Source organism: Accipiter gentilis, chromosome 29, assembly GCF_929443795.1.
Source record: "Accipiter gentilis chromosome 29, bAccGen1.1, whole genome shotgun sequence".
In the NCBI taxonomy this organism is placed as follows: Eukaryota; Metazoa; Chordata; class Aves; order Accipitriformes; family Accipitridae; genus Astur; species Astur gentilis.
In genome coordinates, this window is record NC_064908.1 from 14753354 (window position 1) to 14778473 (window position 25120).

The 25120-nt window shown below is 43.3% G+C and overlaps 1 protein-coding gene across 10 annotated transcripts in view; it reads left to right on the forward strand.

Annotated features, from left to right (window-relative positions):
• Positions 1–25120, forward strand: part of LRRC8A (leucine rich repeat containing 8 VRAC subunit A) — a 27086-nt gene continuing 1966 nt past the window's right edge. The window contains exons 1-5 of one of the 10 annotated variants that reach the window (XR_007510006.1): positions 109–223; positions 1818–1943; positions 12140–14303; positions 17685–21125; positions 21460–21531. Coding sequence is in view for 1 of the 10 variants with exons in the window: in XM_049832837.1 (XP_049688794.1) it covers positions 12147–14303; positions 17685–17960 (2433 nt within the window). In the remaining 9 variants the exon portion in view is untranslated. The other 9 variants (XR_007510008.1, XR_007510010.1, XR_007510009.1 and 6 more) reach the window with 9 other exon arrangements.

The window sequence follows — 25120 nt, forward strand, 5'->3', positions numbered from 1 at the left end:
CGCCCTGTGCTCCTCGCTAGCCGCGGCGGCGGGACGGGCTGATGGCCGCCATGCCGGGCGGGTGAGGTCAGTTCCGGGGTGGGGCCGCCGCGGTGCGGTAAGGGGCGAACAAAAGAAGCCGGAGCCGGCGTGAGGGAGGGCGGGGGCCGAGGCGGCCAGGTGGGTGCCGGCGGCGGCGGGGTGCTGCGGCCCGGCTCACGCCGCGCTCCCCTCAGCGGCCTGGGTGAGGACGCGTGGGGTTGCGGGGACGTGTCCCGTGTTCCCCTCCCTGGGTGGGGCGGCCGTGAGGGGAACGGGACCGGACCCCGCGGTAGGCAGGGCTGGGGCTGGGGTCCGATGGCTGGGGGGCGTGGGGGGGCCTGAGGGGGCGCAGCCCTGAGGGGAGGGCAGCGGCCAGGTGGGGCCTGAGCGACGAGCTGCTCCCCTCGCACCGGGCGGGCGGGGAGGATTTGCTGACTAATTCGGCAGTAATTCGTTTCCTCCGTGTCCCCGCCGTCCCTGCCCTGTCAGGCGGCGGGTCAGCCCGCGGCTGGTGGGGGGGCCGAGGGCGGGTGGGCCGTCGCCCCCCCACCCCCACGCCCGTGGGGTGAGGCAGGGCCGTCCCGTGTGTGTGCTGGGTGTCCCCTCCGGTGGACGTTGTTTCTCCGCAGTGGGGGGAGAAGTCCTGCATTTGTTACCTGGCAGCGGTGCTGGGGACGGAAGCTGGTTGGTTTTTTTATTTATATCTTATAGAGGATGTCTTTTCTGTTTCTGGAAATCCTGAGGTGGTGTGGCAGGCTTGTGGGCAGATGGGGCCGATGCGCAGTCTGCGTTTGTGGGATCGCGGAGCCAGTACTGGGGTGTTCTGGCTTTGGGCTGGTGCTGAGGCCATCGCCTGAGAGGAGGTTGGGGGAGAGAAGGTCAGAGAGTCCTCTCCTTTAAACATTTCCTTTGCAGCAGTCTGTCACAGCTAAAATAGAATAGCTTTGATTACGAGGGTGTTGCTTCAAAATCTGTCAGCCTCAATGGTAACTTTGGAATCGGGAGGAATGTATTCTTGAACATCTTAACCAGTATAGGGTTTTGTTTTTTTCCCCTCAGTGATGTCTCTTCCTTTTAATTTTTCCCTATTCTTGACAAAATGCCTTCTGATGTTCTGCAGTCCTCTCCTACATAGCTAGGAGGCTGGATGCTTGAGAGATCTCTCAAAGCTTAGGTCTGCTCCCTTGTCTGTTTTCCCATGCCCCATGCTGACATGCAGGAAGCAAGGAAAAAAAAGCTGTTCTAATTCTTGGTGGTGGTGGTAAACTGCTGCCGCTTTAAAGACGTACATGTTGGTAGATATGTGTTAAGAGGAAAGGGGACAGTTGCTTGAGTCCGTAGTAGTTAGAAACATGATCTACGTTTTCAGATACTCCTGGTGGTAACAGTTTAAAAAATATTCAGTTTTTTCAGACTAGAAAGTAGGTAGTAAAGTCATTAATCCTTTTTCCCATCTAAAAAAATTTGTTCTTTCAGGATGTTAATCTGTCTCTACCGGTTTAGCCTTAGTTATAATATTAATATTCAGCATCTCCTTTGGCTGGGTCTGCAATGCCTGCTTTTTGGTAACTTCTGTTGGAATAGCAGATGTTGGAGATTCCTTCCTCCTAAGAGTTTTACTTACCTCCTAGAACTCTTACCACCTTTCTAGGTATCGGGGTGTCTCTTTCTGGTTCCCAGTGACCCTCTGAGTTGTTTCTTGCTTCTTAGATATCCTTTACCAAGTTTTTACATGGCATAGTCCCTCTGTGAACTTGATCCCCTCTTCTGTGCTGATAATCTCCGTTTCCTTTCAGGGAAGCTGTTCCCATGGCGTGTGGGGAATGCAACGCTGCAGCACCCGCTCAGGATCCAGCACGCAGGAACATCATCCACTTCCAGCACAGAGAACTGAAGTGCAGATAGCAGAACCCAGCTGCAGGGTAAGGGCTACAGGCCAGCTCTTGAGTGGTAAAGTAAAGCCAAAAAAATGACCAGGATACTACTTAAACATAGTTGCAAAGCATAGGGCAGTGATCAGATGACTGATAAGGAGCAAGGAGGAAGGGTGGTTGACAGAGGGTGATATGGGGAGAGTGGTGGTATGCTAATTAAATTCTGTGAGGGCTTAGTCAGCTTGAAGATGAAAAAAGAGTAAAGGAACTGAGCATTGTCCAAAGTAGAATATAACTGTTAATATATCACCTGTACATCTAACTCCTGGCCACATAAACCCTGACTTCTCAATGCGCTAAACAGTAAATACTTGAGGTCTGTCCAGTAAATGGTTTGGTGACTGCTGCCTAAAAGGAATGCAGCTGAGAAGTAGCAAGAACTGTTCAGTGCGGTAGATGCTCTTCCATTTCCTGGAGGGTAGTGTTTGTATTGCTGTATAGGCATCTCCTAGGCAATTGTTCGCAGTGAACTCTAAGGAGTGCACTGGCTAGTCACCCATGTGGGTGTCAATTAGGCAATGACAGAAACTAGTTGCAAGAAACTCCCTGCTTCCTTGGTTCTTCACTAGGATAGTGATGAAAGGTATTGCAGAAAGTTGTGCTTATCTTCAAGATGAGAAATGCTGTCCAGGTTGGCTGTGTTCTGAGCAGTGAGATGTGTAATATGTTGCTTCCAGAATACAAGTATCCCTAAGACTTGTCTGATGTTCTAATTAGTGTTCTGGTAGTTCACTGATTTGTTTTTCATACTGACCCTCTCATGGTATTTGGAAACCCTAACTTTATTCATGTAGGTCAAAGACAATGTGCATAGATGTTTCCTTAGTTTGACAGAAGCCATGCGTTAAAAGCTGATGTTTCCATGTTTGAAATGTGGAGTGCCTGAAGCCTTCCAGTGATGACTTACTGAATGCTTAATGTTGATTACATTCTAGTAAATGCTGCAGGCATTCAGAAAGATGGTCTGTGGTTTGGGGTTCTCTGATACTTTTTTTTTAAATAGGCAGTGGAAGTCAGATGTATAAGTTATTGTGTTATTGCTGTGGGATTGGAGCAGGCTTATTAGAGGCCTTCATGTAATTCTTCCATATTCTAAAGAAGGATTTTGTTCAATAGAGTACTTAAAAAGAAAGTGAAACTCACTTCTAGTGTTGAATTGAGCCAAACTGGTATCTAGGAAAACAGAAGTGCAATGTCAGGTGAGTGGTGGTGGAGCACAGGAGAAGGGTTTAGGAGTTTTGTGTGGGGCTTCTTAATATGGTGGTGGTGGGGTGCACAACTATTGTTTTGGTGAAGATTAAAAGTTAACTTGTTCCGCTACAGTGTGGTGAGCATCCTTTGTGCATATTTTTTCCCAGTGTTTTTAAAAAATAGCCTCGGTTTAGGATATGCACACTAATACTGAACAGGTGCTTAAAAGTTTACATGCTTTGAAGAGTGTACCTTGAATGCTTCCAAGGAGCTTTTTTCCCTAAACTGTTGATATGGTGTGTGTATTTTGTATTGCAGCTTGAAATCCAGTTCATACAGCTGGATGATATATGCCCCTCCTGCTGCTATGAAAGTGCATTTGAAACTAAAAGCTATTCAGTCATGACCTCCCTGCTGAAGTAATAGTGCTTCCTACTTGTGTACTAAGCATTGTTAACATTTACTATGAAATTACCTTGGCAATTCACAAAGCTCCTCTTGTGACAAATTTGCAAGCTGCTTCTCTAGCTACAGCCTACCTTTGTGCACAGTAAAGGTGTGTTCTAGACTAGTTAACAGGTTCTCCTTTAACGTCTTGGTTTTATCAGATCTTGGTGATGAAAGGTTACACGGCCTGTCCCTTATTAATAGACTAATGCAGCCAGAAAAATATTCTGAGCTGGAAGTCATAGTCACTGTTCTGGAGCTCATGGTCCTGAAGGCAAGGCTTATAGGGTATGGTGAATATGTGAATAGGTGAATATGTACTCATTCCTCTTCTTCCTCAGACCGAAGCTACATATTATTGTGCTGATAGCTGATGTCTTATTTATCTTGCTTTGCTCTCATCTCCATCTTCTTTCATCTTAACTGGCTTATCTCTTTGAGCTTGAAAACAACTGTGGCAACACCCATGGATTTGTGCATGTTATGACAGTCTGTCAACAATCAATTAAGAGTATCCTTGCTTAAAAGTTTTTTTTTACTTGCTTTGAATCTAGTGTCTTGATTTCTTAATATGTTGTTAGATATGTCAAAGCTCTGCTCTGTCCACCGTTTCTGTCTTTAGCTGAAAACAGTTGATTACCTTTTCTTGTATGACTCTTCTCAATGCTGGAACTAAATGCTGAAGAGCCTTCTCCTAGAGCTGATGAGGTGCTTGAAGCTGTTCTGATTGTTACAAGTTAATGCTGTTGCTGTCTGTTTTTCTTTAGTTACTAACAGAATTAGTTCAATCACTTGCATTAGTCAGTACAAGGGAGCATTTCATAGTGTCCTGTTGGAATAAGGCAGTAGTACTTTTGCAAGACAAGCTCCAATGCCCTGTCCTTGAAGCATCTTTTTTTTATGGCAAAGAGAAAATTAATTTTTGGATAGGAAGCCTGTGACCATATACATTCATAATTTATAAGCTGACACAGACATTTTTCTCTGGTTTGCATCACTGTTGCAAGACATCCGATAGCACTTAAATTTACATAGTTGTATGACACTGACATACAGTCCCTGCTCCAAGTGTCAGCAATGCTGATAACTTCAGTCTGTTCAATTCTGTGCAGCTGGGGCAAAATGCTGTCAGAAGTCAGAAAATGTGGCAGGCCATGCCAGGTCTCTGGCATGGATTGTTCTGATAGTGCAGATATTCTTCCCTGTACTTGTTATGACAGGCTTGCTTTTGTGATGGTAACAGGAGCTGTTGCACTAGACTCCTAAGAAAAAAAAGTCAGTCTTGTGTCTGACGGGAAGAGTCAACTAAGGGGTAGCTGTAAAGATGATAAAGTGCTATCCATAGTGTAGGTAGGTTATTCTTTCATGAGCTTCAGTAAAGATATTGTGACCCAATTGGTTCACTTCATCCTGCTTCATCTTATGGCTTGGGTGGGGCTGAATGTTGCATACAGCTGCTGGATGGTTGTGTGAAAACCAGCTTACCTTGCTCTCCGTGTTGAGTTCACTGGCTGTTCCACTAAGTGAAGAGTGTAAGTTCTGGGAGCTGCTGCTCCACTACTCTATCCGCTAGTCTAAATGATAAATGACCCTTTAAACTTCACATGTTCACTTCTCTATCTCAGGAGACATTTTGTCCCACATGAGGGATTTATTTTTTTTAATGCAGAAAGGGCCTGATGTTGGGATAATCGTTGGTCAGGGCTTTGGCATCTGGCTTCACTGCTGGTTATTTCTAAAGAGCAAAGGACAAAATCACTTGAGTTGTTCCATCTCATGTCTTGGACTTTTCCAGGTGGTCATGTGGCTGTCCTTGTGCTTGGAAGGTTTTCTGAGGGGTACCTGAAAGCAGCTCTGTTTCAGCCTCCTTTGTTTTTTTTTTCTTTTAATTCTGGGCCTAATAAACATGGGGGAGGAGACACGTAAATTCCCAGTCCCATTTCTGACCAGCAAAGCTCTTGCATTTCCTGGTTTTTGAACAAAGAGCTCTGTGTCATGCCCTTCTTTAGGATTTCAGGTGGCAGCATGCTGGGGAGGGAAGCTCTGCTCTGTTGAAAGCTTATTGTAACATGTTGTAGCTTGTCAATAATCAGGGCTATAGTCTCAACAGCATCAAGATTTTTCTTTCCCTTGTCTACCTCTAATGCTGTTGGCACATGAGCAACTCCCTCTTTCTCTGGGCTTTTGAGAGGTAAGATTCTGGCAGCAGTGCTTGACTTCTGCTTTGCAGTCTGCAATCTTAGAAGGAAATCCACTGAGAACTGAGAATATGCATGGTGAAAATGAAAAAGTTGCAAGACCCAACATAAAATGCATCGATGTCTACTTATCTAAAAGTCCGTTATGAAGCTGCCTCACTTGGAAGCTGTACACCACTAAAGGTGAGGAGGACTTCCCTGATTTCAGGGAGGTCCTGGAAGTAAGGGGTGGAAACTTAAATTCTTGTACATGTCATGAGATCTTGCATGTAGTCCTGTTCTGCCAGTAGCTCCATTAGTAACAGAATGGCCAACAGAAAGGAGGAGGAAAGAGGAGGCTGGATAAAGTATTCAGCAAATGATGAGTCAAGCTGACAAACTAGCTAGTGAAACAGAATAGTGATGTTGTTTCTGTTCACTTTGTCCCTAGCTGGATATGCTGGCCAGCAGTTGCAGACAGGAATTTCAAGCACTGCTCACACAGGTGTCTGTCAACAGTAAGTCAATCTTCACTTGTTTAGGTTGGATGGTTTTGGATGGAGGAGTTGTCCAAATTGGTGGATGTTTGCTCCTGCAGCGGTTGTTCTGTTAATACCTTGAACTTGTTAAATATCACAGGGGTCCTGGGGTTTGTGGAAAGCATTTGTGCTTTCAGCCTTGTCAGCCTTTATCTAGCAAGGTGCATGCTGCTTTATGATGTCTCTCAGCCAGATATGTCTAATCTTGTTTCTGACTGCTGGTTTTACTGTTTAGGTGTGGTGTGCTCAGAATGTGCCTGTTCTTCTAACATGAGTGATTATCTTTTTCCTCCAGGTGTGTCTACTAAAACATAGGATTAGTACTTGGTGATGCTTATGGTTGGCTGAAGTCTGGGTAGGTTTGGCAGGCTGGTTATATAAGTCTGAAAATGCTGTTTCTTCTGTTGTATGAGCCTGTTCAGCATTAATGGTGAGGCTGTGCTGCACCTGGTACATAGGTGGCCAGCAGGCTGATGCAGGGATGGTTGTCTGGCAAAAGGAGTCCATGGTGGGATGCAAACTTGGATCCAGGTGAACCTGCAGGCACTGAATAGGTATGTAGTATCTAAACATGAAATGTGCAAAGATTTCAGGAGCATATTTATTTAGGCTGGATTGATCCTGCTGTGTGGTAATGAGGCCTTAGCATATAGATCTTTCCCTGTACAATCTCAGACATTGCTGCTATTAACTGTCCTGGGGCTGTTCTATATTAGATATGAATTGTAGTGCTGCTTTGGTGTAGTTGAAACCCTCAAAGGTAGTGTCATTTCTTGGGTGGGGGGTGAGGGTCTGCTTGGGGACTGTGTGGTAGCTAGGAAAGCACTGTGGAATGCAAAAGCTGAAACACCTCTGAGACAGACACTTGAAAGATTTTTTTTCCCTCAGTGTGCAATATCTGAAGCCTGACTATTTGATTATACCCTTGGAAAACTTACTTCCTTATGCTTCTGATAAGTTGACAGGAGCTTAGGCAAGGATGTTCTGACCTATCAGCTTATGCAAGTTTAGAGGAATAACTTGCCTTAAAACTTGAATAAAGCACTTTCAAAATTTCAGTATTGATGCCTTCCATGTGGCAGAGTTAACTATACTGTAAACAAATTACCTGTTTCTGAGCTCCAACTGGAAACTTCTGCAAGTTGAGGTATATATGAAGGAGCTTGGATCGTTCTTCACAAGACTGCTCTGGCATAGTACTTCCTTTCCAGTTATGACTGTTCCTGTCTATAAACTCCTTCACTCAGTTCATGTGTTCTGTGCTTAGCCTTCAGTGAGGCTACATGACAGAACTGACTTAGCAAATGAAGCTTCTTCACAGTAAACACTCTCCTGCTGACAAAGCACACTGGAGTTCAACTTCTGAAAAGAGCAGAAGCTTGAAATCTCTGCAGTCTGTCTGCTGGTCCTGTGGAACTTGGTCTGGCCTTGGTCACAAGGGAGATAACTTTATTTTTGGCCAGCTGTCTTCATGCAAGGATTGTTCCTAGTCTTATGCCAGAATAATATCCTCCCTGTAAATCATTCTGTTCTGCTGCCCACGTACTTGTTGGGAGAGCCTGTGTTTCAGCTACCTGCTTGGTTTCTATATAGTGGTTGGAATCACAGTCCCTATGGGAAGGATCCTATTGCAGCAGGGGAGTGTCAAGTGACAGAGATGGCCCCTGAGAATCTGACTTCTCAGAGTTAGTCTGCTGTTGTCATCAATCCCAGCAGTGAAACTGCTTGCCCTAATCCAGAAGGGAGAGTGTTGCAACAAGAATCACGTTCTAAAATGATTACAAAATAGAGTCCACAAAATAATGATGTTTGCATCTTGATGCAGAACTGTCTTTCAGGAACTAGAAATGGATTACATGCATGGGAAATCTGGGTGAGGAGGGATGCAACTTCCTCACCTACTTTCTCAAGTTTTTGGTGGGCAATTCTCCCTTTTACTGTGGATGCTGGGAGTAAGATTAGATAAGACATGGCAAATTCCAGCTTCTGTAAAGTAGGCGCCTAGTTTTATTGTTCTTCTGGGACTTGAAAAGGGTTTCTATCGCTGCCAGGAGGAGTGGGGACTTGCTACGAATGTCCTTTTCTTCCTCCAGTGACCCTGTCATTGTTACTGGAAGGCAGGAGATTTCCTGCTCCACCCTACCAGGGTTTAATTGCTGACACTGAGCTGTAATAGACTGTCATGGGACACTCACATGTTTTTTTATGTCTTGTAGGTGCACAATGTAAAGGGAGATTTCCTACCCCATGTAGCTGGTAAATAGGATTGGGGAGCCTGCTGTGCTAATTTCTTGTTGGTTTTCTTCCTAGCTATCTTGAGATACAAATCAACATGAGCACAAGGTTAATTTCTTGTGAGAAGAAATCAGGCATTTCCTGGATTAGGCTAAACTAGCAACCCAGCACTAAAACTCAAGTCTGAAAATGCCTTAGCCATGAAACCCCAATTACTGAAAAGATATCTTCCCTATTTCATAAGCCTACTAGGGGTAACTATGAAGGGCCTGACAATTCCTGCAGAAATTTCCCTACCAAGAGTGATGAAGTACTTGAGGGAAGAAGAAGGATCCTTGGGGAGAAGTGGTATCTAGACAAGAGAAGGAAAGAGATAAATATATTTTCTTTTCTTTGGTGTGGGGTAGAAGGAGTAAGGAGTTGTTTAAATAGGGAACAGTTCTTCTATGAACAACATCAGTGTTTTCACTGCATGTTCCTGAAAATAAAAGAGGAATAGGATCTTACACAGCATTTATGAAGAGCAATGAATGGTACAGCAACATTTGCACTACCTCTTAGATGTAGTTTAGAAGGAGTTGCTACAAAAGCTCTCCATCATGTCTGGCAAGAATGTTTAAGATGTGTACTTGCTGGGAGACTGCCATTAGACTCTTATGGAGCCTTAGGGTGGCGTGTAGTGAGACCTCTGGCTCTCAAAGCCCCCCTGGGTTATGAGTCTGGTAGAACTGAAGCTGTGCTCACCTATAAGCATAGTTGGATTTCAGAAGCTAAGCCATGTCAAAGTTAATTGCTCCAGCAGACAACTGCAGCAGCTTTTGATATTCACCTTTTATAAAGCTTTCCAGGCTTTCTCTTACTTGGACTGTAGAAGTGCAGGACTCTGCTCTCTCAGTCTGATTATGGTGGGAGGGTTGCAGAGGGTGACAGGGAGGGCAAGTGTGTTCTTGTCTTTTTTTGTTTTTACCTGTGGTTTGGCAGTATGTCAGTGGTCCTGTCCTGGCTCTCGAACCTTTTGGTAGCTGAACTTCTTGGTTTCTCTATGAATTGTCTTGCTTTCCTAGCCTGGTGTAGTAGGGGTCCTAACAAAAAAAAAACCAAGAAAAAAATAATAAAATCAGGTATATACCCTGTTTTGGTGCTTCTGAAGCGGGAGGGAATGGGTGGGTAAAGGGCCTGGGATAGTATAAGGCTTCTGTTAGTAGTGATTAAAGGTGTCCGTCAGAGCTATAGATTCTCCTGCAGAAACTACAGATATGACATGGGTTTTGATTTTGAATTTGCTTGTCTAGGTGGACAAACTGAGGAGACATATGTAACCAGGTATTGTGATTCAGGGAGCTGTTTAACTGCTGGCTTCATTTGAGGTGTTCTGGAGTGCAGGGGTGTAAAGAAAAATTCTGTACCTTGTTTTATCCTGGAATTAGGATTTCTGTAGTATGCACAGACAGCTCTTCTCAAATGTATTTTTTAAATGGATTCTCTTGTCCCAGAGGTGGATGTATTCAGAAAAGGATGCTTAGGCATGGCTGAAATGCCTTGCCTAGGGCCTTGGAAAAAGCTAGCAACAGGAGTGGGAGGGGGACTCTGAACACCTTGTCACTCCTCTTATTCTAGTTGCTCAGATGCTGTTCAGAAGATGTTCTATTTTGCCTCTCCTGTGAATGTGGAATCCTCTTGCCCTAATCTGCTCAATGCAGTCCTTTCTGCAGAGGCATGCTAGCCACTTCACTAGTGCTCTGCAGCCTAACAGGACAGTAGTTTCTTCTGACAGTGCTGTATATGGCCATTTTAATTCCTTGTTTCCGCATCCTGTGCCAGAATTGCATGAGTTTACTGGCTGACAAATGAATAGATTTGCTGTTCTGCCTTGTTTTACTGAACTTCTAGAACAGGTATTGCCATTTAGTCTCTCAAAATTCCCCACTAAAAAAAAAAAAAGAAATAATAAAAAAACTTGCATGTAGAGTTACCCCAATCTGTCTCTTGTGATGGACTGATGTAGTATTGGAACTGGATGGGCAGAAGAGCAAACACTTCTTCAGGGATGGCTGTTATGTTTCAATCTACCACCTGTAGTTTCTTGCAGCCTTCCCAAGTAGCACTAAGTCAAAGCTGGCATTTTACCATTTATTGTTGTAAGCGGCAAACCAGGGAATGGAGTTCTGTATTTAGTCTCTCTAGGGAATGTGGTGCTTTCTGAGTCTGTATTAGGAAGGGCTTCCTTTGCAGTTCTGTGCTGGAAGTTCATTTTAAATACAAACTTGAATTCTACTAAAGCAGGTGGTGTGGGCACTCCACTTGTCAAAGGAAGCTTTTGCCCAGCCAGTGGTATACAGAAACCTGCTATCGACGTTGCGGTCACCCAGGACTTTTTGGGACTGTCTGTACAAATGGTATCTTATGGGTTGGAGAAGCATGATTGAATTTTTGCTCTTCTTTTACAATTGAATTCATGCAAGTTTCAGAATGATTGAAAGTTTAGTGCTTGTCCTACTCCTGAATTTTGCTAGGAAGTGTGATGTGATATTACTGCTTTTTCACTGTCACTAGAACAAGTTACAATGACTTTGTGTTCTTTGCTTGTATTGCCTGTCAGGTAGGGGAATTCTGTGAGCTCAGTTATCTGTGGATCAGTCAGGCTTCCGGGCTTTCTATGGCTTGTTGAAGAATGTGCCTGAAGCTTCATCTGGAAGTCTGAAGGACAGAACAAGGACTGCCATAAGGCTTCTCCTTCCCAGAACCTTTTGATTTCCTTTGACACTTAAATCCCAGCTGAGATGAACTCTAGGTGGGAGTGGTTGGTCAGGGAAGTGAATTCTTTTTAAGTATGTCTCCCCCTTCCTCTGCTTCTGAAGTAAATAAGGCAAAGAGCAGCTGTTACGTGATTTCAGGACTGAATCTATCAGACAGCAAGTAACTAATCTTTCCTTGGAGAATTAATGCAAAGGGGGGAAGCCAAAACTACTTACATGGAAGGAAAAGTCATGATATCAGGCAACTTTGTTCTCTTTTTTCCAGCTTGCTTTATCACTGTGATATTGAGTTGTATCAATGAAGTGGTTCTAGGAAATACAGCTGTATTGTATGTAAATCCTCTTCCTTGCCCCTGCAGTTTGAGAACCACACAAATGCAGAATTATTTTTCTTGCTCTTTAAAAACAGTAAGAAACTCATGACAACTATGCTCTGTGTGTGGATTTTGTCATTTCTAACAGTGCTGGCAAACTCCTTCATCCCTGAAATAAACAGTAAACTTCCAAATACTGGTCTGGGTGGGGTAGTTTAAGTCTGTCCTGCAAACTTTCTTTAAGTGTGAATGTCTTGCCCCACAGGCTGCTCATGGTAAGTAGGGTTCTGATGTTCTGTGACAATTCATCTGTTGGGGAAGACAGCAACAAACTAATTTCACAGCCTCAGCTGTAGCAAATTAGTCACAGGAAGCCTCATTCATTTGTCTCTAAATGACTTGAAATTGAGTCTCAGCTAATTCCAGTCTTGCTGTGCCAGTGCTTAACATCAGTTCCTGATGCCCTCTTGAAAAGCAGAACAAAACAGTTTAAGCTAGTAATGCCTGCTTCTGGTTTCCTTTCAGGTGAATCATGATTCCAGTCACTGAATTGCGCTACTTTGCTGACACTCAGCCAGCATACCGCATCCTGAAGCCATGGTGGGACGTCTTCACGGACTACATTTCCATAGTGATGCTGATGATTGCAGTGTTCGGAGGGACGCTTCAGGTCACCCAGGACAAAATGATTTGTTTGCCCTGTAAATGGGTTACTAAAGACTCTTGCAATGACTCAGTCAGAGGTTGGACAGCCGCAACCCCAGAGCGTACCTACTATAACTCCAGTCTTGTTCCCTCTACTGATACAGGGCCTACAGGGATCCGATATGATTTGGACCGGCACCAGTATAACTATGTGGATGCGGTGTGTTATGAGAACCGTCTTCACTGGTTTGCCAAGTATTTCCCTTATCTGGTGCTGCTACATACTCTCATCTTCCTGGCTTGTAGCAACTTCTGGTTCAAATTCCCAAGGACCAGCTCCAAGCTGGAGCATTTTGTATCTATTTTGCTTAAGTGTTTTGACTCTCCGTGGACGACGAGGGCATTATCTGAGACAGTGGTGGAAGAGAGTGATACCAAGCCAGCATTTGGGAAAATGAATGGCTCCATGGACAAGAAATCCTCCACAGTCAGTGAGGATGTGGAAGCCACTGTTCCCATGCTGCAGAGAACAAAGTCTCGAATCGAGCAAGGGATTGTGGACCGGTCTGAGACTGGTGTCTTGGACAAAAAAGAAGGTGAACAGGCCAAAGCACTCTTTGAGAAAGTGAAAAAGTTCCGCACGCATGTGGAAGAGGGAGATATAGTTTATCGCCTGTACATGAGACAGACCATCATCAAAGTGATCAAGTTCATTCTGATCATCTGCTATACCGTTTACTATGTCAACAATATAACGTTTGACGTTGACTGTAAAGTGGACATTGAGAGCTTGACTGGCTATAGGATGTACCGCTGTGCTCATCCTTTGGCCACTCTCTTCAAAATCTTGGCATCTTTCTACATAAGTTTGGTGATATTCTATGGCTTGATCTGCATGTACACGCTCTGGTGGATGTTGAGGCGATCACTCAAGAAATATTCCTTTGAGTCCATCCGGGAGGAGAGCAGTTACAGTGACATTCCTGATGTGAAAAATGACTTTGCTTTTATGCTCCATCTGATTGATCAGTATGACCCCCTCTATTCCAAGCGGTTTGCTGTCTTTCTGTCGGAGGTGAGTGAGAACAAACTGCGGCAGCTGAACCTCAACAATGAGTGGACTTTGGAGAAGCTGCGCCAGAGGATCACCAAGAACTCCCAGGATAAGCTAGAATTGCATCTTTTCATGTTGAGTGGCATTCCTGACACAGTTTTTGACCTCATTGAGCTGGAGGTCTTGAAGCTGGAGCTTATCCCTGATGTCACTATTCCCCCAAGCATTGCTCAGCTCACCAGCCTTAAGGAACTGTGGCTCTACCACACAGCTGCCAAAATTGAGGCTCCAGCCCTTGCCTTCTTGAGGGAGAATTTGAAATCTCTCCATATCAAGTTCACAGACATCAAGGAGATTCCTCTTTGGATTTATAGCCTGAAGACACTAGAGGAGCTTCATCTGACGGGGAATTTGAGTGCTGAAAACAACCGGTACATTGTGATAGATGGATTGAGGGAGCTGAAGAGGCTGAAGGTGTTGAGGTTGAAGAGTAACCTCACTAAGCTGCCACAGGTTGTGACAGATGTTGGTGTGCATCTTCAGAAGCTTTCCATCAACAATGAGGGCACCAAGCTCATTGTTCTCAACAGCCTTAAGAAAATGGTCAACTTGACAGAGCTTGAGCTGATCCGTTGTGACTTGGAACGCATTCCTCACTCTATCTTTAGTCTCCACAATCTGCAGGAGATAGACCTGAAGGACAATAACCTAAAGACCATTGAGGAAATCATCAGCTTCCAGCACTTACATCGTCTCACTTGCCTTAAATTGTGGTACAACCACATTGCCTACATCCCCATGCAAATAGGCAACCTAACCAATTTAGAACGCCTTTACCTGAATCGTAACAAGATAGAAAAGATCCCTACCCAGCTCTTCTATTGCCGAAAACTTCGGTACTTGGATCTCAGCCACAACAACTTGACTTCCATACCGCCAGACGTTGGACTTCTTCAAAACCTGCAGAATCTGGCTGTGACAGCCAACAGGGTAAGTGAGCAAGGAGGGGAGCATTCCTGTGTGAGTAGAATTAACTCTGGCACTTCTGTTATCTGTGTGATTAAACATGCTACAATGGTGTGTGAAATACTCCTGGCACTGCTGTTCTATTTAAATTCTCAAGCTTTTCTTTCTCTGAGGGGTTTATCTAAGGCAAAACATTGCAAATAGCTCCAGGGGTAAGCGTTTCTTTGAACAGCCCTTGTTCTGTAGCATTTCCTTCCTTAACAGTGAAGCTGCTTCTAAGTGCCAATTGGAGGCTGTTTAGAAATCCTGCCTGTCAGTTGTTTCTCTGCAGTTGGAAGCTTGTAGTCTCTAGATTGACATCAGTTTTGGGCTTAAAACGGAGATCTGAAAAACTGTAATCTTGATCTAGAACTATGCACTTAAGCCTATGTACTTCAGAAATGTACATACACTGTAGCAGCAGCCATCTAGGACATGTACATGTGTGGCTTGCAACGTTGCTTATAGTACTTTGCATTTCCAGGGAATACTCCACAGTTTGGTCTTGTAAGCATGCACTTTGTGAGAAGTTGGACAGATTTATGACAAATGGATCTTAATCTCTCACTTTTAAAAATGCATTGTCTTGTTCCACAAAGGTGACTTTGGAGAAAGCAAAGCAATCTTCTGCAGTGTCCTTACTAAGGGCAGAGTCAACTAAACCATGTTTATCAATTGGCAGTCAGTTAGATGTGAAAGTGTGAACTGTGGCAATTCCTTGACTTTCAGAGGGGAGGAAATACGATGGCACCTTGCTATGCTTCAGCATGATGGCTGTGGGTTTTCTTGTGTAATCCCAGATGGTTTAAGCTTAAACCTTAACTGTTTAAATCTGTCCAGGCACAGGGTGAGTTACAGGGGATGACCAAGTGTGCTATGATGCCTGATTAACACATGTTGTTTCTTGGCTTGTTTTGGAGGCCATTTATTTGCTTAAAGCAAACTGAACCCATTTTTTTCCTGAATCTTTGTTCCTGTGTTTGGGATTAAGGAGACTTCACGTACATGTGTCACAAAGATCAGTCTGTGACTGCACAGACTGATGTGCTGAGTTGAGTGGCTTGTTGAAGCTTTCATTCATTCTGTCTGCAAATTCCTGGGAGGCTCTTTTTCTCTTGGAGTTTATTATCACCTGAAGTTGCAAAAGACTCTAACATAACTACAAATTGCAGACAGATCTAATTAGTGGCTTCTGGATTCTTCTGGGAACATGCAGTAGAATTGTCCTGGAGCAGTCCTAGTTTTCACTGTCATATATCAAGATCCTTACTGCTATTGGCCAGATGTATTCATAACTGAACACTGTCAAACTGCTTGTGAGAGGCAGGCAGAGCAGTTCTAGTATGGTTTGGCTTTTCACAGGGGAAACTCTCTCAAATCAAGTATTTAATTGCTAATGCAGTTCAGTATTACACAGGATTCTTAAAACTCCAGCCAGCATTTTGAAGTTAGTGTCTGAAAGTTGAAGTCTGTGTTGTGCCACTGAAAAGTAATGGCAGACAAGCAGCAGCCATTCAGCTATCCCAGTATAATAGCTGCTCACTTAGTTTTCCCAGCACTAACAGTCTGGGTGGCTGTGCATCTGTTTGTATGGGTGGCTTAAGCTCTGGTAAACTTCATGGTATGCACACATCACTTTCTATTAAGTTAAAAGCCAAAATATTTTCTCAGGGCAAGTGGGGCTGATATGAGTAGTTTCTGAGCATGGCATTAACCAAACATGAGGGAGTCTTAAAGATTCTTAAGCTACTGTTCAGAACTAGGATAATTCTGTACCATTTGCCTTCTGGCAACCTTCCTAGTGCAGCTTCCTGAGGGTTAATCTGCAGTGTATCCTCTGCAGTCTTGGGGTGGAGCATCTCTTGGATGAAAAGGAGTTAGAGGCAGCTCCATTTTCTGCAGCACTGTGTGGCACCACCCATTTCTCTGAAAAAAATGTTAATGCAACAGGAAGGATGGAGCAGCCTTCACTCCAGTGTATTCTGAAGCAAAAGGTGGTGAGGACCCAGTGAAACAGCTAAGCTGTTTGTATCCTCTGCAGGTGCCTGGGCAAGGCTGCAATTGCCCTGGGGCTCTGATAGCCTGATTACATGTGGTAAATGGTGACAGCAAGAAGCACAAGGACTGGTAGGCTGGCATTTCCCATGGCCAGGAATTATCTCAAATATCTTCTCCTAGCTCAGCAGTCTGAGCAAATAGAGACTTCTGGAGTTGGCTGGTACCAGTATACCATTCTGGGAAGCAGGCTGTATTATAGCACTTTGCTTCCTTTCTAAACCAATACTTGTCCCTTAAATAACACTATTATGATCACAGACTCTTGAAAATTTGATTGCATGTTGCTGTTTGCAAAACACTCAACAGTACTGGTAGCAATGACTGAATTGAACTGTCTTTAATTGGTCTGGTCTCATCTTGGCTTTTCCTTGGACTCCACCTCATTCAGAACTGATTACAGTCTAATTTAGCCATGAATGATATCATGCATAACTTAAGCTTTAAAAAGGTCACGGTTGCATTTAAAGGCAAATGATAGCCTCCAAGATGAGACTTTGAATTAAGGGGAGAATATGGAATTGCTACGTTTAGTTCATATCTAGTGTGTGTTAAACCTTAGCCATATTGTTTTCCTAGAAATTCTTTGGGAGGACTGGACTATTAAAAGGCTTTAATAGAAATAAGCCTTATTAAATTAGTGACTCATGGATATATGAAGGTGGTGGTGGGAAAGCTAACAGCTGGTGGCTTCATTTTTTTGTTGCATTTTGGCACTGTCAAAAAAACCCAGTGCTTTTGAGCCTAGAAAGTCTTTGCAACACTTCAAAGCCCTAGAGATGATGGAAGAATAGTCCTAGTTCTCAGGACTCAGCTCATACCCACATTGCCTCTGTTCTTACTACAGCAGAACTAGGAGTCCTGACTAAATCCAGTCTTTATGGTGTTCAGTTACACCAATTGTACAATGGTTACGTAAAGTAAAGGAGCTATGATCCAATGATGGTATAAAGGGGTTGGGATGGGAAGAAGCTAATATCAGTGGGAGCATGTCACAATATAGGCCAGCTGTGAGCAGGCTTCTGGTCCTCTTATCCTGTCCTTGGTGATGTCTTCTGCTTTAGCCACCATCATTGGTGGTTTTGTAACTAATGCAATAGCGTCTGAAAGAGGAATCCATACAATCATGGTGTAGCGACTTTTACTTTGGGAACAGTCCTTATGTTGGAAAGCAGGACCTCATTCAAGGGAGAAGCGGATGATTGAAAACAAGTGCTCTGTAAACCTTGAAGCGTTCTGTGGGCTCGTTGGTATCTTATGAGCGTGTGTCTGTGTTTGCTGGTGACTTTGCCTATCATTTCCTTTTTTCAGATTGAGAGTCTCCCACCGGAGCTGTTCCAGTGCAGGAAGCTGAGAACCTTGAACCTGGGAAACAATGTGCTGCAGTCACTCCCATCCCGGGTTGGAGAGCTGACAAATCTGTCGCAGATAGAGCTACGAGGGAACCGCTTGGAGTGCCTGCCTGTGGAGCTGGGAGAATGTCCTCTGCTGAAACGCAGTGGGCTTGTGGTAGAGGAGGACCTGTTCAACACACTGCCCTTGGAAGTCAAAGAGCGGCTGTGGAGGGCAGACAAAGAGCAAGCTTGAACCCCTGAAAAAAGGGAAAAGCCTCTGACCAACTAGAAGGAAACAAAAGGCCATTCCAGTCCCATTTTCCCTAGATCCTCCCCTTTCTCCCCTCCTATCACTACCAGACTAGCCAAGGAGTCCCTGAACAAACATGGCTCTGAATGAGGCAGCTTCTTGCCTCAGATGCAGGATGGGGGAAGCTTGGGATCAGGATGAGGATCAAGACAGATTAGTTGGCCTCTAAGCAAGGGCCAGTGGGAGTAAGATGTGTTGCTGTTCTGGACAGGAAGTGGGGTGAGGTGGATGGTGCTGGTGAGAAGAAATGACCTTTGAATGGAGGAGAAAAATGAAATGTGGGTATTGCTGCATTGCTCCAAATGGGGCTTATATGTATCAGGGACTGAGAGTATCCAGTGTCCTACAAGCAAAGATCAAGAGACTAGGAAACCTCTTGAACCTCCACCTCTGTGACACCTGGTACTGTTCCCCTCTGACTCAGATTCAGTCAGTGAGGCCCCACAGTGGGGTGGGATAGGATACAGACAGCTGATTTTATCTAGATGCTGGCATTAGGATTTGGGGATAAACTTATCTCAGACATCAGCTTCAATGCAGGATGGTTTTTTTACCAATTGTCTTTCCCCTTTGCACTCTACACCTTCTCTTCTGACCCTGGAGAAGGAACCAAACCCCCCAAACTCTATCTGCTCATTTAAGATTGCACTATTTTAAGAGTTTCAAGTCACTTGTGCTGATGAGTAGATCACATAGCATCCTTCTCCAGCTGATGTGCTGGAGGCACTAACTGACAATTCCAGAGCTTTAGCCTGTTCTGAAATGGATGGTTATAGTGCAAGTAGGAGAAGGATCTGGATAAAAAGCAGTTGGACTGTCTAATTTTCTCTCCCAAAAGCATCGAGTTGCTTCAGGATCTGGCTTTTAAAGTTTTTAAGCTACTTTTAAATTCCTGGTGTTTTGTCACTTATCAAATATGAACATAAAACTGGCCAGTGTGTTGGGGTGTCTCCTGGGGTCGGTGGTGTTAGTAAAGAGGAGCAATCGGGTCTCCTCGGCACCTCTTGCACACCCCATTAAGTTGTTACATGTTTTGCCAGTGTTTTTCTTGAACGCAGTCTACAGAGCTGCTTGATTATTCTTTTCTGTTGTTGTCCTCACTTTAACAGCTGTCAGTTCCTGTAACACCTCTTGACCTAAATAAGAGGCCAATGCTGATTGAACTTGGTGCTGGAAAGAAACCTGTCCTCCTATTTCTTCCCCTTCTCATTCTCTTAGCATTAAGGAGCAGTATGAGAATCCTCTGTGGACTGAGCTCCTCTAGATCCCTGGGACAGAGCAGTCTTTACTGAAACAAGTCTGACCTGTTTGGTATTGTTTGACAAAAAAACCCAACCTTCTTTACTGGCAGAGGTAGATAACTTGTAATAGCTACTGATAATCATGTCCTTAAGGTGGGGTGGTTAAGGTGTGCCTACAATACACCCTAAGTCTGCTCTTTTCCATCAGAAGGAAGAGGAGGCTCAAGGACCTGCAGGTCCTGGTTGTAGTACTCTGCATCAGACCAGCAGGGTGGCTCCAAAGTGGAGTGCTGCAAGCTGAGGCGTGAGAAGCTTGGAGACCTCCATGTGTACAAAACGGGGAAGCTGCAGCCATCTCCAAAGTGGTTCCTGACAAGCTGCCAGTGAGTGCCCTGGCTTAGCAAATCATGGTGATCCCTTGGATGTTGGGGCAATAAGGCACGCTGTGGCTTTCTTCATCAGATGTAAGATATGAAATATATACACTAAACATGCTGAAATCATGAACAATGTTAACTGGGCTCTGGATTTGTTGATGTTCAGATGCTTAAATAAAGCTACGTTAAAATCCAGGAGATCTGTTTATAAAACTGCTTTTAAGAAATGTAAATTCTGCCTCCCTTAGTCCATTCATTATGAAAAGTTTAAACAGTCCAGGGAATAATATAATTAAATCTCTTTATCTGGAAGGCAAGGTACTGCAAAAGTTCTTGTTTCTCACAAGGTTAGCGTCTTGAAATTGTGTTGAGTTGGAGCAACTGTGGAAAGGATGGGGAAACATTGAGGCTTCTTGGATTGTACTCATTCTATTTGCACAAGCATTTTGGATCAACAGAGAGCAGAAATTGCTAGGTGGGCTTAATGCTTCTTAAGCAGGAATGGCTTCAGGCTTATCTGCAGTAATACTGTTTTCCAGTCAGTTTCTTGTGATGGGTATGGGGGCTGTTTGGACTGTGTGGTGGATGTGGGCTTTTTTTTTTCCTTACTCTGTGCCAAAAGATAGTGCTGGAGAGTAATGGCTTCTGAATAGAGGCTTGAACTCTGTTTTGTATTCAAGGCCACTGGGTAACTGGTTACAACACATGTATTTTAGTCTAGGCAGGACTGAGAGGGCAAAGCACCTCACAGGATTATCACCTAGCTTAGAGGAGCAGAGAGATTTTTTCTGTATGTCTAGATCATTGTAGAGTGCTTCGACTCTTGATTCTAGTTGTGGTCTTAGTTATACAAACTAAACTTTATACAGCTACATTAGAAGTTTCTATAAGCAGCTCCTGAAAGTATGCTGCAGCGCTTCTAGAAGCTTGCAAGCCTTCTGAACTGCCATGTATTTCAGTGCTGAGTCCATAGGACAAGTGGACAATAGGCTCTTCTGTTAGAAGTGAGAGACTGTCTCTAACTTCTGATCAAATAACAGAGCTATACTCCTGATGCTTGCTGACTAGAGACTGCCCTATGCCTGAGATCTACAAAGCAATTATAAGACAGGCCAGTATTGATCATGCATGAAAACACTAGCTTTTTGCTGCTCTTACAGTGTTCCAAGCTCAGGTTTTTTTCCGGTTGTGGCTGCTAGGGCTTGAGATAGCTTCCTGTGTGGCAAAACTGGGATAAGCAGCCTGATAACTTCTTGTACCAGAAACACAGGTGGCAGAAAAATACATTGCCGCTCTGGAAGACAGCAATATGTATTATTTACTCCTGATACATGCTTCTTGGTCTTCCTTCAAATAGATACTGATTCCAGAGTATCAGTCTCATATGATGAGGTGGAAGAAGCTTTAAAACTTGAAGGATATGATCTAAACCATGAGATCCTGAATGTGTTTACTGCTCAGGACTCCTGCAAAACTCAACCCACAGCAGAGTGAGTCATCCACTTCCCATACTTGTCTGGATTGCTCAGTCTTTGAGGGATGAGTTTACATCAACAGTCTTTCCTCATTTGCAAGTATTCAATCAGTGTATATTACGTTTTTTCCTTTAAGTTTCCATCAAACTGAAGTTTAGAGGTTTTATTTCTGACACTGATCTGTGTGTCAGGAAAAAAAAGTTCAGATTAAGCAGACAATCAGCAGGCTGGTCAGTGTCTTGTTCTCATGACAGGCTCTTCAAAGCACTCTAGTCGTAGCAAACCAGATTATTTATTAGCTGTTAAACCATGCAACAACTTGAATTAAAACCAACTGTTTCCTTAATAGCACTTCTGAGCTGAATGAGTTCTTGGAGCCCCTGTAGATCACAAGAACGCTCATCCAATGTTAGGACTGAAGGTCAGTAAAATGGAATTCTACCTTTCCTGCTAAATACCCCCAAAAGTAATAAGTTGCAACCAATTATTTTGAACCAGCTGAAAGGCAAGGAATACCAAACCTAATAAATGTGTTAAATCTTGCTGTATCTCTGAAACTATGCACTGGAATGTTAGCTGAAGTTTTCTTTGTTTAAGATTGTTTTCTTATTTTATTATTTGGTTCCCAGTTAATTCAGCAGCTGGAATTAATTTACTTTGCCAGTCTGAATGGTTAAATAGCTGTTACAGGTATTTTTCATGATGTGGTGTTTTTTGGTATTAATTATCACTTCCTGATAATATCCTACCTCATTTTTTATTTTTTCTTATTACCATTTATACACTCCATTTAGCTCACTTCATTTTAATTGAAGTTCATGGTGATCATTACCATAAATAGTATTAAGTGGCTTTCTGTTGCTGAACCATACTGAGGTTTTTTGGGTTTTTTTCTTCCCCTCTCCTCTGTAACAAATGATTCTAAGGGTTTTGAGAGCAATGACACATCCTTTATGGAGGATGAGGTGTATGGAAAAAAGTTTCAAACATTATTGATTCAGCAGCTGTGACATTGTTTCCTTTCCTTACCTTTTTTTCTGCTTTGGAAAGGAACTTGCATGGTTTGAGTTATTTGGATTTTTTTAGTCCTCCTTCAGGGGAGGAGTAACTTTTTTTTTTCCTCATTAATAGCTGTGCCTTGTCTAGAGATACATTGATATAACTTTTCCACAGAGGCACTTGCTACTTCAAGTGTGTTTGTAATAGTCTCTGCCTGAAGCCAGCTGTTCCCTCTGTTTCTTTTTCTTTCAACCATGGAGAGATTTCTTAACTTTTGGTTTGACTTCTCACTGACAAACAATATTGTCATACCATAAATGGTAGTCATCTACTCTGAAATGTTACCTAAGGTAAGGCTGTGTGAATGCTAGCTAGTAAAACTATTGCTTAAACTTCACTTTTTTTTTTCTTGTTGCATTTTAAAAAGAAACTTTTTCCCCCACTGTTTGGCCACACAGTGGATCCTGTAGTTTTACTGAGCACATCCCAAAACAGTGAGTTTTCTGTCCTACCTGCATTCTAACAGTGCATGAAGCAGAACTGGAACTGGGCAAGAGTACTGTTCGACTCAGACCTTTCTCCCTTCATCCCTCCAGCTGCAGTGTTAGTTTAGCATTCAACTGCTTCAGCAGTAGGAAAACCTCCAGAAATCTCATCTCCGAAATCCCTTTTCAAAAATAGCTATACTTGAATTACTGGACCCCAATAGCAAAGGTGAACTTTGTCTGAATTCACAAAAATCACAAAGTTCAAAGAAAGGCTTAATTCAGTATTTCTGGAATTACCCTTTCCTTCCTCCCACTGTCTCCTTTAAAGGAATTTTATTGAACAATGGGGGAAATTTTTCTAGAGGAGACTTAATGAGAAGGGGGCTAATGAGCCTGAGTCATCTTTTACAGCTGACAAGTGTGTCCGTTTAAGACACTACTCATGTCTTAAACATTGTTCACTCCCATTTTGTAAATGCACGAGCAGGGTTGTGGTTTGGCATCTGAGACCTGCAACTTGATGTAACATCTCAGAATCATGACATTCACTTTGTATGTGGGATTGTTTGGGCAGCTGATCAACAGCACCTCCACCTTGAGCACTGAAGGCTGCTATTGTTTTCTCTGAAAGACTTGTAAGACTGGACACTTTAACAGAATAAAAGTTTTAATTTTTAATTTGCATTTTCCTTTTATGTCTGCTTTCTTTTTAAGTTTTCTGTATGCAAAGGCACTTAGCCTTTCATGTTCTCACTTTTCAGAAGACAGATGTTAATAATTCCAGCTATTGTGTAGGACTATTGGTTTTTTCTACTCGTCACATGAGTCCTTGTTGATTATGACATTCCTTTATGAATAAGCAAAAAGTAGATGTGCAGCAAAAGAGGTCCTGCTCAGTGACAAGCCTGGACTGCCTTATGTATTTCACCATCACTTTATAACAAATGGCTGAAATGGTTTATGTTGCCAAATACAAGATTGTTGGGACTATTGTCTACATAGACCTACAGAAACTCAGCTGGGTTTTCAAAATGCATATTGTGCTCTCCTTTCCTAGGAAAGTGATAGGAACTGAATGAGGTCGATGGAGAAAACTGTCTGTTGCCATAGAAATAGTGTCTTCGGCCAACTGCTGGTAACAAATTAGTTAAGTGTGGTTCCTAGCTGTCTGCCTACCCTGTGCACTATTTTGTCAACTGAAAATGCTGGCAGATAGCATCTTTCCTAACTGAGCATGTACATGATGTGTTACAGAGAATCAGCCTGTAACTTTCAAAGACAGTTTGAGTTTGTGCAGCGCACTTGTATCAAAAGGTATTTCTCTTGTGTTTTGCCTTCCCTTGCTTCCTTTGTCCAAGACTACGTGACTGCAGTGACGTTGGCCCCACTTCAGTGACAGAAAATGTGAGCAGGCTTGAAACAGGTGAAAGGTGGTAGTCTTAGATGCTGCTTATTGGCATTGATGAGTTTTAATGAAATGCTTAGCAGGACTGAACCAAGAAAGGAGAGGACAAAATGTCCCTGTCATCTGAAGCTCACTTGGACTGCAGCTCCTATTGGCAAGGATTTACCAGCTCTTTGAACAGCTGAGCAAAAAGAATGAATGCTACCATCAAAGAAAATTGGTGCTTGCTGGATTCCTGCAGGACTTTGCTACAGTGATGGGGAAAGAGCCCAAGGGTAAAGAACTGGTCTGTCTTTGTTGGAAAAAGACTTTTAATTCTGGTAATTCCGAATTTTCTATGTAGCTCACTGAAAAGCGTAAAGATGCAATAGAGGCAGCTGGAACTATATTGGTTTTATTCTGGTAAAATCCTCTAGTCTGGCTGCACCATAAGCTTTTTACCCTGCTGATTTTTGAAGAAAGGAACCATCTTGTTTTTACCTGTTCATGACAATTCTCTTGATGGAAAATTACTGCATTTCTGAGGCTTCTGTTAGCTTGAAAGAAAGGACTGCCAATACAGGGAAAACAAAAGTATTCAAGTATCTATGCAGTTTTAAATACTAATAGACTATTTAATACCACTTAAATACTCATTATGGTTATTGTTGTTCTTGTGCTCCTTGTTGCTCATTAAATATGCTGTCACTTGTTGCTGATCATATCAAAGACTGCAGGAGAGGTGATAAGAGATCTAGCTGAAACTTTTGCTTACCTAATAACTGTGGCAGCTCCAACAGCAGCAATTTTGGCGAGAGTGCTGAGCTGCTTAAACCGGCTCTGGAGAACTGGCAAGCTGGCTTGGCTCCAAATGGTTTCAATAGGAACGCTTATTGAGGAGGAAATTAGGGTAATCGTGCCAGTCAAAAAAGCATTTGAAACACTTGTGCTTTGTCTGCTGCAGGGTTGTCCATGTTCCAGATGTCACTCCTGTACCTTTCATGCAGACATGGGATGGGCTTTGGCAGCCTCCAATGGAGTTTGCCAGAAGTGCAGTTTTCTTGCGGAGCTGGCAGGAGAAAATGTTGTTTAATAGTCTGCAAAAGAGCTCTTGGAGGGGAAGGAAGGGAAGGGGTTCA